This window comes from Nanorana parkeri, unplaced genomic scaffold, assembly GCF_000935625.1.
Source record: "Nanorana parkeri isolate BGI_ZX_2015 unplaced genomic scaffold, ASM93562v1 scaffold3131, whole genome shotgun sequence".
NCBI lineage: Eukaryota > Metazoa > Chordata > Amphibia > Anura > Dicroglossidae > Nanorana > Nanorana parkeri.
The window spans coordinates 6,919-19,354 of NW_017309399.1; the positions used below are offsets into that span (position 1 = coordinate 6,919).

At 43.0% G+C, this 12,436-nt stretch overlaps 1 protein-coding gene across 1 annotated transcript in view; it reads right to left on the reverse strand.

Annotated features, from left to right (window-relative positions):
• Positions 1-241: 241 nt before the first annotated feature.
• The window catches only part of LOC108802805 (MAGUK p55 subfamily member 5-like), a gene marked incomplete at its 5' end in the record, with an annotated part of 56,310 nt that continues 44,115 nt past the window's right edge, over positions 242-12,436 (reverse strand). Inside the window, 4 exons of the mRNA XM_018574660.1 lie at positions 242-601; positions 1,677-1,760; positions 1,945-1,991; positions 2,121-2,304. Coding sequence (XP_018430162.1) covers positions 242-601; positions 1,677-1,760; positions 1,945-1,991; positions 2,121-2,304 — 675 coding nt within the window. The remainder of the gene's footprint in view (positions 602-1,676; positions 1,761-1,944; positions 1,992-2,120; positions 2,305-12,436) is intronic.

Below are 12,436 nucleotides of genomic sequence, written 5' to 3' on the forward strand. Positions count from 1 at the left end.
GGGTTTGTGAAAATCAAAAGACTGTTCAATAGCAAAGGTCTTGCCAACTGCTCTCTGAGAAGGTGGTCATTCAAGTACCCCTCTATATGGATGCCTTAAGACTGAAGCAGAGTGAAAACAGGGGTCAGCACCCTGGTGAAGATCCAAGGTGCAGTTGACAGGCCTAGTAGAAGGGCAACAAATTGGTAGTATACAAAGCAACATACAGGTATTGCTTTTGAGCAGGAAAAATGAGGGCGTGCTAATATGCATCCTTGACATCCACGGAGACCAGGAAATCACCCTGCAAAAAGAAGGTTCTGACTGTTTGGGTAGATTCCATACGGAACGTTTGGACCTGTAGGAACCTGCTAAGAATCTTCAGATCGAAGATTGCTTTGGGCACAGTAAACAGGTTGGAATAGAACCCCCTGAAACATTTCTGCCTCTGGAACAGAGACTTAAAACCCTCTGAGAAAGGAGCTGATCTAGGGCTTTCAGTAGACTTTGGCAAGGTTGACAACAGGAAATGTGGATGAGGCAGGGAGCAAAACTCCGGTTTGCAACTCTTGGTAGCGATGCTCTGGAACAAAAACTGCCTGGGAGGGATGAAAAACGTTTCCTAAAAGGAGAAAGCAGAAGAATGTGCTACTGCACGTTTGGACTACTTCTGGGGAAAAAAATGTAATCTTGTCCCCTTAACTTCCATGAGGAATTCACAGAAAAGTTGTTCCCCAGAAAAAAAAGACATGTGCTCCAGGCGCTTCTTGCACAGAAGTGCCACAAACTAGCATTTAAGCCATAGCATCTGTTGCATGTGAACAGATATAAGACCCATCCTAGAGATTTGCCTGAGGGTATCTGCCAAGCCATCTACACATGGCCACCTGGAAGAGCTCTAACTGATTTAGAGTGGCAGCGTCTGCCCAGATGGACCTGTGGTCCCTATCCATAGCCCTTGACCATACAGATAAGGCTGGACAAACCACCATTGTAGGAACAGCAGGTTGCATAGGGGGGCCTGCAAGAACAAAGCCCTAAAAGGGCTCCGCACCATGTCCGCAAGGGAAAAAATAGTGTCCTTGAGCTTAGGAGAAATGTCAGAAGACAGATCCCCTTCCGGGGCTGAGTCCACAAAACTGGAAGCAGTCTTCTCATCTTTTTCAGGGAGTGCACAAGCAAAGAAAGGTAAGAGGGGGATTCTGAGAACTCTAAGAACTTTAATAGCCATTACTAAAGTAATCTGCTTTCTGGATAGCAGAGTAGAGGAGAATACCCTGTAAGGTGCTGAGGAAGGCCCTGAGGTGGGGAGCGATGAGCAGGAGCAGAGCACAAGGCTAGCAGAAAGAGTGTCCCTCAAATCGTTGTCAGTCTATGTGGCCCCAGACCCTACCAGCAATACATTACTATGATCTGCCTTTGGATGTTAAACATTGCCTTGTATGCCAAAAGTGAAGGCAGAAGAGATAAGACAGTGTAGGGATGCAGAGAACTGGACTCCCTGTATGGTCATCTAGAGTTACAGAAACAAATGTTTGACCAGCTTAGGTCTCAAGGGGAACAAAAATGGAGGGGGACATGCGGAGTGCAGTACCCCAGAGAGAGGTTACGTAGACGCCATGTGACCGCAATGTAGAAGGGCGATGGGGATTTTACATAGGGCACCGTCAGCAGGGACTAGCCCTGATTTACCATACCTTCACAGCAACAGTGCGTTCATTCAACTGTGGCATGCCCAATCCAATCCATGAGCTCCCAGCGGGAACGGTCAAACTGGGTAACTGAGTAGAGACAAGCCTTTTACTGGCTTGAACTGGCAGCACGATCACTTAAATGATATATGCCTTGTGCAGTCATCACCCTGCCAGTGGGCATACCACCTTAGAGGGGGTCTCCAGGGTCTAGAGCAGAAAAGAATGGGAGTGGGAGGGGTAATACAGCTTTCACTTGCCATTGTCCAATCACCTGAAGGTAGATGCCCAACACATCCATTTCCGAAGTTACTCTGTGTCCTGTGACGTACGATCAAGAAAGTGTACACATGACTGAATTATTATATATAGCTGATAAAGTGTTTGTGGCAAGGTATATAAGCAGCACAAATTCTCAAAGGCAGTAAAACAAAAAAAACAAAAAATTACCTGGTACAAGTCCTGCAAGAGGCTGATTATCTTCATCTCCATCCCTGTAGGCCTGCCACCAATTGGGGTCATCCTGACTGATGATGTGGAGAATATCTCCCTTCTGGAAGGAAAGACCCAGTTCTCTGCATGGCACATATGGGTCATCAGTAGGGTCATAGTCAAAATGTGCTTTCACATGTATCTTAGGGGAAAAAAAACTTTAATTATACATGCATACTGTAAGAAATGGTAAAACAGGGCAGAATTTAGCAGTATAATTAAAAAGGTACATCTATTCTGCAATATAATTTATAAATAAATATAGCTGCAAGCAGCAATAAAGGTGGCCAAGCATTAGAGCCTGGTTATAGCACATAAAATATTGCAGTCAGAAAGATAAATAGCAAAGTCATGTATTCACAATAGACCTGTACAACTGCATACATTTTCATAGATTGTAATATTTTTCCAATTTCAAAATTGGCCACGACCTTTCACATCTATATTAAGTTTGCACGTATGTTGTGGAGTAATTATGTGTATTAAATTTTAAGATAGTTCAGTAGTCATATAAATACACATTTGTGACATTTGCTGCAATGTTAAATGTGATTGGCTTGCGTCGGCCATATAGATGTTATTTACTTCCTATGTGTTTGGAAAGCACATGATGGAACAAACAGCTTTTCCTTCAGAACAGAAACAGGGGCGGGTCTTTCTGATGCTACACGTTTGATCTGAGGAGACGGAATTTCACGTCGTTACCGGCTGGCTGTTTCTTTTTTAAATGTGAGTTTTTATATATTTTCTGCAACAACATTTTATGAATACTGCACCATGTGGGGTTTCCGTTTATCTTTACCATGATTGAACATCTGAGATGAGCGTTTACTAACGAATGGAATACGAGGAAGGAGGACATTGAGATGTGTCTTGTTTCTCAAAAGCTTGTTGACTGTTATTTGACAGTCAGCAATTGGGGTGAGTGCATAAGTATAAGGACCAGGCCAGTATGTTATATATGTATAGATGGTTTAATATACACAGCAGACTAACAGCAACAAGGCTCACAGGTAACAAGGTTCAGGACTCACAGGTAACACGGTTCAAACAGGGTTCAGGACTCACAGGTAACAAGGTTCAAACAGGGTTCAGGACTCACAGGAAACAAACAGGGTTCAAGGATCAGGACTGGTATCAGGACTATATAATATATAATATAATATATAATATCCTCCCAGGAAGCACCAGGTGATGGCTAAGTACTGACAGCTGGGAAACACCTGCAGGTGAGCACTGGAGCTGCAGGTCCCAGCACCACCCAGTGGTGGTGTGGTACCTAGCAGTTGCTGGATGCCTAGAGAATCCTGCAGGTGAGCCCAGGAACTGCAGGGCTTAGCTCCAGCGCCACTTGGAGGTGCTCTGGATCCTAACAGAGAGTTTGGTTTTCTTTACCTGGAAAAGTTTCCGATTTTCACTGTTTGGGACTGGACTGTCTTCTGATTGGCTATTTGATTGATTATCTTGATATCAGTCCTATATACACTATTATATGTTGTATGATTTATTATATATATTTATCTCACTGATTCTGCACTATTTATGGTATTTGATCATCAATTTTTACATTTTATATTAATTTAAGTGATTGTGCACTATTTATGATATTAATTCATGCACTTTAATGGAGAGGTTTTTAGAGCTGTACATTTTTGCTAAAAAACAAACGGAAAAAAAGACACAGCACTCTCGTGGAATTAAAAAGTGGATCAAAATAGTTATACCAATCAAAAATAGATTTTAATTAAAGGAATAAATTAATGAATCAATTAAAAACGAGTGTGACTTTGATGGCTAATGGGGCTGTGTGTCTTCTGATTGAACATCATAGTTTGTCTATATTAATGAGGGCTGCGGTGTGGGCACTGTAATGGTTGGTATGATTGAATCATAAGGTTAATCAGATGAGGGTGAGAATCTCCAATACCTCATTCAATCCAATGGGGACTAGAGTGTTGAGCTGATATATCCAGTATGTTTCCCTCCTGCATAGCCGCTGGAAACGCTCGAGTGCCGAAAAATGCTCAAGGGATGCTCAATGGCAAACACCTGCAAATCTTGAATACGCTTATTGTGTTTGTGTGCCAAATGCCGTGGGACACTGTGGTCTAGGTCACCGTCTAATAAATCTTCTGTATTCACCTATTCTTTTTCTCAGCGGGCGGATGGTACGGCCGACATATAGTAAATTACAGGGACATTTTAAACCAAAAATTACATGGTCATGGGAACATGTAATAAATTGTTTAATGGGGTAATTTATATTGGCGCTGTGAATTTGTATTGTCCAAAGATTATCTAAGGTTTTGGAACCTTTGTGTAGCAGCTTTTAGCCTATTGGAGCTAAAAGTTTTTGTCCATTAGCACAGATTATTATTATATTCAGTTCCTATGACTAACCTTTAGTAGGGGAGGTGGCCGTGGAGATGTGTGCCAAATTTAGCATTATCATGATATGCCGTTTCAGAGATAACACAATTTGTAGAAAGTTGCGCAATCCAATATGGCTGCCAAAAAATGTGATAGATTGACTTGTAAAACACAAGTCTTAGTCAGTATCTCCCTATAGACCTCTACAACTGTACATGATTTCCTGAACTGTCATTTTTTTTTTCAAATTCAAAATGGCCACCGACCTTGGTGACATTTGGAATCCATATTGTATTTGACAGTTATGATTTTAAGGTATCATATACGTTTAACAAGTTTAACATACTTCAATAGTGATATAAATGCATGTTTATGCAATTTGCTGCAATGTTAAAAGTAATTGGCTTGTGACAGCCATATTGATTTAGGCAATTACTTACTTTGATACTCCATGTTAGAGGAGGAGGCTATAGACATATGTGCCAAATTTTGCATTGTTCCGACAAACAGTTTAAAAGAAAAAGATTGTAGAATATTGCACAATCTAATAGGCTGCCAAACCATTTGGTCAAATGACTGGTAATGAACATATGTGACTGCAAAACACAGCATATCCTTACAGAGAAATTTGCATATTTGTAGCTTTGGCAGTTATGAAAAAACAGATGTTTAAAAACTGTCCGAAATACATTTGCTCAAACTAAGATGGCTGCCAGAGCATGCGACCTATGACCTTTATGTTACCAAAGATTAAACACAGCACGGTTCTCTACCATTGTGCCAAATGTAATGAGTTTTTTTTTAAACTGTGTGGTTATAATTAGCATTTTTTTAAAAGGAGAATAAAAAATAGAAATATTTGTAAAATTTAACACAATTCAATATGTGGTCAGTAGACTTGTAGTGATCAGTTCTGAGTGCAGATCACAGCATAACTTTAAAACAGCATTTTGTACATCTGTAGCTTTAATAGTTTCGGAGAAACGGATGTTTGAATATGGAGCGGAATATTGTTACCTAAAACAAGGCGAGGGAATGTGACCTATGGCCTGTATGATGTAAAAGATTAGGCATAGCATAGAGCTCTAATCATTAGGCCAAGTTGCATGTGTTTTTGAGCAACAGTGTACTTATTACAGGCTTTTGAAAAAAATGCCATAATAATAATAACACTATCTAAATACCATTGGCTTTCAGTGGCCATATTTATATTGGGATTGGACCTGTTTTTACAAACGTGGTAGAAGAGGTTGCCCAAGACATATGTGTGAGGTTTTGAATTATTCTGATAAATGGTTTCAGAGATTAAGTTGTTTGCAGAATTTAGCACAATCGAATATGGCTGCCAAACCATAATTAAATGACTTGTAATGAACACATATGACAGGAGAGCTCAGCATATCCTCACATAGCAATTTGTATATCTGTAGCTTTAGAGGTTATGAAAAATCAGATGTTTGAAAATTGTCATTGTGACAAATTTCATGAGTTTTTAAAAATAACGGTGTGGTTATAATTAGCATTTGAAAAAAGGAGCACCAACATAATAGGAATCTTTGTAGGATTTTAGACAATTCAATATGGCCGCCGAACAATGTGGCCAATTGACTTGTAATGATCAGTTCTGAGAGCAGATCACAGCATAAATTTAAACCGCTATTTGTACATCTGTAGTATTAATAGTTCCTGAGAAACGGATGTTTGAATATGGAGCTAAATATGGTCACCTAAAACAAGATGGCTGCCAGGGAATGTGGCCTATGGCCTTTATGATGCAAAAAATTAGGCATAGCATAGAACTCTACCATTGGGCCAAAGTTGTATGAGTTTTTGAACAACAGTGTGTTTACTACAGGCTTTTAAATAAAAGATCATAACAATAAAAACACTAGCTAAGTATGACTGGTTTGCAGAGGCCATATTGATTTTGGGATTGTACTTGTTTTTACACCCATGGTAGAAGAGGTCACCCTAGACATATGTGCACATTTTTTAATTATTCTGATACATGGTTTCACAGATGAAGTTGTTTGCAGAATATTGCACAATCCAATATGGCTGCCAAACTATGAGGCCAATAGACTTATAATGAACACATGTGACAACAGAGCACAGCATAACCTTACACAGCAATTTGTACATCTCTAGCTTTAGCGGTTCTGGAGAAGCAGGTGTTTAAATATTTGCCACGAAATCAAGATGGCTGCCACATCATGCGACCTATGACCTTTATATTGCAATATGTTTTGCAGAGCATAGGGCTCTACCATTGTGCAAGGATTCATGAGTTTTTGACTAACGCTACTTTTATTACAGGCATTTGAAAAAAGCAGCGGAATAATAATAATCAGAACAAAAACAATAGGTGTCCAGCAATTTCGTTGCTTGGCCCCCTAATAATAATCAGAACAAAAACAATTGGTGTCCTGACATTTACAGATGTAGGCCCTGTACATACAGGTGAAACTCGATTAATTAGAATATCGTGCAAAAGTTCATTTATTTCACTAATGCAACTTAAAAGGTGAAACTAATATATGAGATGGACTCATTACATGCAAAGCAAGATAGTTCAAGCCGTGATTTGTCATAATTGTGATGATTATGGCTTACAGCTCATGAAAACCCCAAATCCACAATCTCAGAAAATTAGAATATTATGAAAAGATGCAATATTCTAGGCTCAGTGTCCCACTCTAATCAGCTAATTAAGCCATAACACCTGTAAAGGGTTCCTGAGCCTTTAAATGGTCTCTCAGTCTGGTTCAGTAGGAATCACAGGGGCCCAAACCAAGTACTGAGTACATATGCATGCTTATACTTTTCCGAGGTCCGATATTGTTCTATGTACAATCCTTGTTTTATTGATTGCATGTAATATTCTAATCTGCGATTGTGGATTTGGGGTTTTCATGAGCTGTAAGCCATAATCATCACAATTATGACAAATCACGGCTTGAACTATCTTGCTTTGCATGTAATGAGTCTATCTCATATCTCACCTTTTAAGTTGCATTAGTGAAATAAATTAACTTTTGCACGATATTCTAATTATTCGAGTTTCACCTGTATAAGCTCCACAAAGAGTACTCATGCCGAACAATTATATAAAGCTAAACCATCAAATGCAGATGCTCAGCAAATACTTGATTTGTAGTGCATTATAAAAGAGAATAGACCACAAAGTTAATTCTAATCCATTTTTTATTTTTATGCATTAGATGTAGCAAAAACACATTCAATTTTAAACAGGTTTTGTTACATGCATGTAAGAGTCAAAAGCATATCAGAATTGAAGATGAAGATTTTATGATGGAAAGAGATCATTTTCTATTATTGGACTAATTGTCAAGTATCTGAAAGAAAAACTAAAGGCTCCAGTTATGTCACCCATGGATTTCCCAATTATACAATATTTGCAAAAGATGTCATCTGAATACTGTAATAAACAGGGAGACATTAAACAAGCACAACAATATGAAATGCACAGTAAAGATTTCAATGAATCTCAATGCAATCTCTACAGCTCCAGTGGCTTTAACAACCAGAAGAGTCCATGCCTACATAAAAAAAAAAGACTCGGGGGCGTGACCTGATGCGGAACCAAGATGGACGCTTATCTTCTCCTCCGTCACCCGGGCTCTTAACTTTAAGCTTAGCAAGGGACCTACAGTCTCCCATACTATGAGAACGGGGAAAAACACTCCGGCATCCAAACCTTCTAAAGGAGCTGGCTCTCAACCAGCTCGCAGCCTCCCGGAACTATTCCGAACTCAACCGCCGGAACGACACATGGAGAGAGCAACGTCATCTTCCCCCGAGGGATACTCGCCGAACAGTAGCCCGAGCAGAGATTCCCTGCCTGAAACGCACCCGTCACATCAAGATCTGATCGCTTTAATGGGTCAGATGCCCCGCATGTCAGACCTCCACTCTATTGCTAAGGACATTAAATCTACGCTCATGATGGCTATCTCAGAACTGAAATCTGACCTGCACTCACTGGCCGAGCATCTCCACGCGGTTAAAGAAACGACCTCCCGCCACACCTTAGCCCTGAAACGAAGCCATCTGATGTCAATCACACAAAATACCTGCATGCTTGAGATGCATCGCCATATGGAGGATTTAGACAACAGAGGACGCCGACATAATCTGAGAGTGCGAGGCATCCCAGAAAACATTGAACCGGACCAGCTGGAGTCGAGCCTGATACACAACTTCAACGAGCTCCTGGATAGACTGCCGGAATCGCCGGGCCCCATGGAACGCTTTCATCATGCCCTACGCCCTAAGGGTCGGGACATAGACCCTCCACGAGATGTAGTATGCTGCCTGGTGGACTTCCGTCTGAAATAAATTCTCTGCAGGGCCAGAGATAGGCCTCGCATTCTTTTTCATGACGCAGAACTCCAGATGTTCCAAGATCTCTCCCACATCACTCTACAGAACAGGAGGGCACTCCGACCACTGCTGCAATCCCTGCGCTCACGAGGCATCAGCTACAGATGGCGCTTCCAGTTTGGCCTAGCCGCCACTCAATCAGGCCGCACTTTCATTCTCATGGCTCCGGCCGACCTGCAGCGATTCTGCGACCAGCTCTGTATCCCACAGATGGATCTACCAGCTGTAGTTCGGACCTCGGATAAATAAGTCATTTCTGATTGATCTTCTTTACACCTGTTAGCACTCAGCCACATATCACTGAGACGCCACCCCTATCGGAGGCCTGGATGCCTAAAAGTACTGCATCGCCTAGATCTTAGCCACTGTGTGGGCCCCGTCATTCCTGCCCTCCCCCCGATGTATCCGAGTCCCCCCTGACCTGTGCTCATTCCTGCGGAAATCCCCCCGACTACCACAGGGTACCCTGGCCCCCCGGGGCCAGAGTCCAGACCCCCCAATGGCCTACCCCTTCTCTACAAACTTGCTATATACTGGAAGCGGGCACACCACCTCCCTAAGGTGCCCATTGACATCTCACGCGCCAGCCCAGTCACCCAAAGGATGGCCCCATTCCCAATATCGAAGGTAAAACTCCTGCTATGTACTGCTCTACTAGCATTATCCATTGCTCAGCCACTCTGTCCCAACTACACTATCATTCTGGGACCGGGTGCTTCCAGAAGACGTAGCAGATACAAAATGAAAGAGGGCATCGGATAACGTTGGCACAAATTCGGTCATTGAATTGGCGGGCTCCTCCTTTAATTACCATGCAGTCCAGTATTGTTAACATTTACTGTATGTAATGCAATGATTACTGATGGTGCCTCCTTCCTCGTGCCCTAGACTGCCCCCCCACTCCTCTACCTAACCCCTCCCCCTCTCTATTTCTTTTTTATTTATTTACTTATTGTTTTTTCTCTTATTCTTACTGTGCAAACTACCACCCCATATCCCTCCTCAATACAGACGTCAAGCTGCATGCAAAAATACTTGCCAATCGTCTAGCGTCCCTTCTCCCAGAAATAGTAGATGGCGATCAAGTGGACTTTGTCCCTGGGAGAGAGGCGAGGGACAACACCACCAAAGTGATAGGTCTACACCACTGGATGAGGGATGAAGTTCAGGCGGGCTTCTTCCTGTCCACCGACGCAGAGAAGGCCTTGGACAGAGTGGCATGGGATTACCTTTTTGCTTCCTTACAGCACCTTGGCGTTGGTCCGCGCATGATGGATCGCATAAATCTGCTCTACCATGGGCCCACTGCAAGGATCCGTGTGAATGCTGCTCTGTCGGAGGCCTTCCCCATCCACAACGGCACTAGACAGGGGTATCACCATTGCTCTTCGTATTGGCTCTGGAGCCCTTCCTTTGGAGAATTCGCTCTGACCCTAGCATACACGGAATTCTCACACCATGCAAAGAGTTCACAGTGGCAGCATTTGCAGACGATCTGCTCTTTTTCTTGACACAACCTAGGATCTCACTTCCCAATCTTCTAGCCGCGTTTCAAGAATTTGCACTACTCTAATTTTTTTAAATCAACTTCTCTAAATCGGCAGCGCTTAACATCTCCCTCCCAGATGAGTTAGTCCAATTTTGCAAATCCAATTTCCCCTTCAGTGTGGCTCATTCAGCCATTACTTACCTGGGGATAGAGCTTCCCACTGATCTACGAAGCCTTTCCCCCTCAACCTTGCCACCCTAATATCTTGTGTGCGCATTGATCTGAAAGAATGGAACAAACTGCTGTACTCCTGGTTCGGTCGAGCGGCCATCATAAAAATGACTATCCTGCCCAGACTTCTATACTTGTTCCAAACCTTACCCATCGTTTTCCCTAAGGCATTTTTCTCCAAGGCATTTTTCTCCTCGGGCAACACTCTGCTTAGAATCTTTCTTTGGATTGGTAGACCACACATAGTGGAGTGGACCCGACATGGCCCCTACAAAGAATGGGTTCAGATCGAGCAACTACAATCGGACATACCGATCAATTCATGGCCCTGGATCCAACTCCCTACCCAAGTAACATTCCATCCTACAATAGGGACGTATCTGCGCCTCTTTGAAACAATTTGTAATCACTCAGACCTTTACTCGAACCCTGGCCCCCTCACTCTGATCCGCATGAACCCCGCCTTCCCCCCGGGCCAACACCCCTCGTTCCTGGACCCCTGGTCTCCAGAAGAGGTCCCGATCGCAAAAACTGTCTTTGACTGCCAGGCAACTTTCTGGACCCTATCGGACCTAAACGCCATCAACCGGGCTAGGCCCCTGCCTCTACGGACCTATTTACAAATTCGCCACTACCTCAATGCACGCAACTTTCAACCACAAGTGGTTAGACCCCTAAGTCATTTTGAAAAGCTTTGCAACTCTTCTGGAAGGGCTACACACTTGATATCAGAAACCTACTGCCGGCCATCCGATTCTTCCTCGCAACCCTCTCCTGCCTCCGAGGCCTGGGGCAGGGGCTTGTCCATTTCCCGCTCCCCACATGGTTGGGAAAGGATGGACAACCTGCTGATGAAAAGCTCCTCCATTGTCCAAATTCAAGACTCCAACTACAAGCTATGAGACACGGGTACTAAATTTAAATATGTTCACGCTGGAAGTAAGGAGATTAAGGGGGGGGGCATGATTTTCATGTTCAAGATGTTCTATAGGCATAGCAACAAACTCTTTAAGATTAATTCCATAACAAAGACTAGAGGCCACCACCTAAAACTGGTAGGAAAAAAATTCAAACACAAGGGGCGAAGGGGGTTCTTCTCAGTTCGAGCGGTTAGGGTCTGGAACTCGTTGCCACAAGCAGTGATTTCCGCAAATAGTGTGGAATCATTCAAGAAGCTTTTGGACGATTTCCTGAGAGACCGTAATATACAGGGGTACAGGTACTCTAAGAACTAGATGACTCAGGGACCTATACACACACACACACACACACACACACACACAATAGGTTGGACATATGTCTTTATTCAACCTCAAATACTATGTAAGCTTCGATCTAGGTGGTATAAAACCCCTGAGTTACTCCACCGCATCTTCCCAGATTCCTCTGACATCTGTAGGCGTTGCTCCCAAGCCGGGGGCTCGCTACTCCACATTAGGTGGTCTTGCTCCCACATATCCCTCTTTTGGGCAGAGGTCCTAGCTCTCATACGGGTCATCACCGGGGTGTCAATAAAAGTTTCGGCGGCCTCCGCGCTACTATTCCACTTTGACAATTCATGCCACCTCTCTAAAAGATGCTTGGCTGTACACCTCCTGAACGCAGCCAAAACAGTAATACCCAGACACTGGAAAACAATACACCCTCCGACTATAAAAGAATGGCTGACTCGGATAGACACGGTAGTGCACATGGAAGAGCTCATAGCCGGAGATAGAGGAAATATGGCCAAATATCTGATAACTTGGATGGCATGGCACCTGTTCAAGGACACCAACTC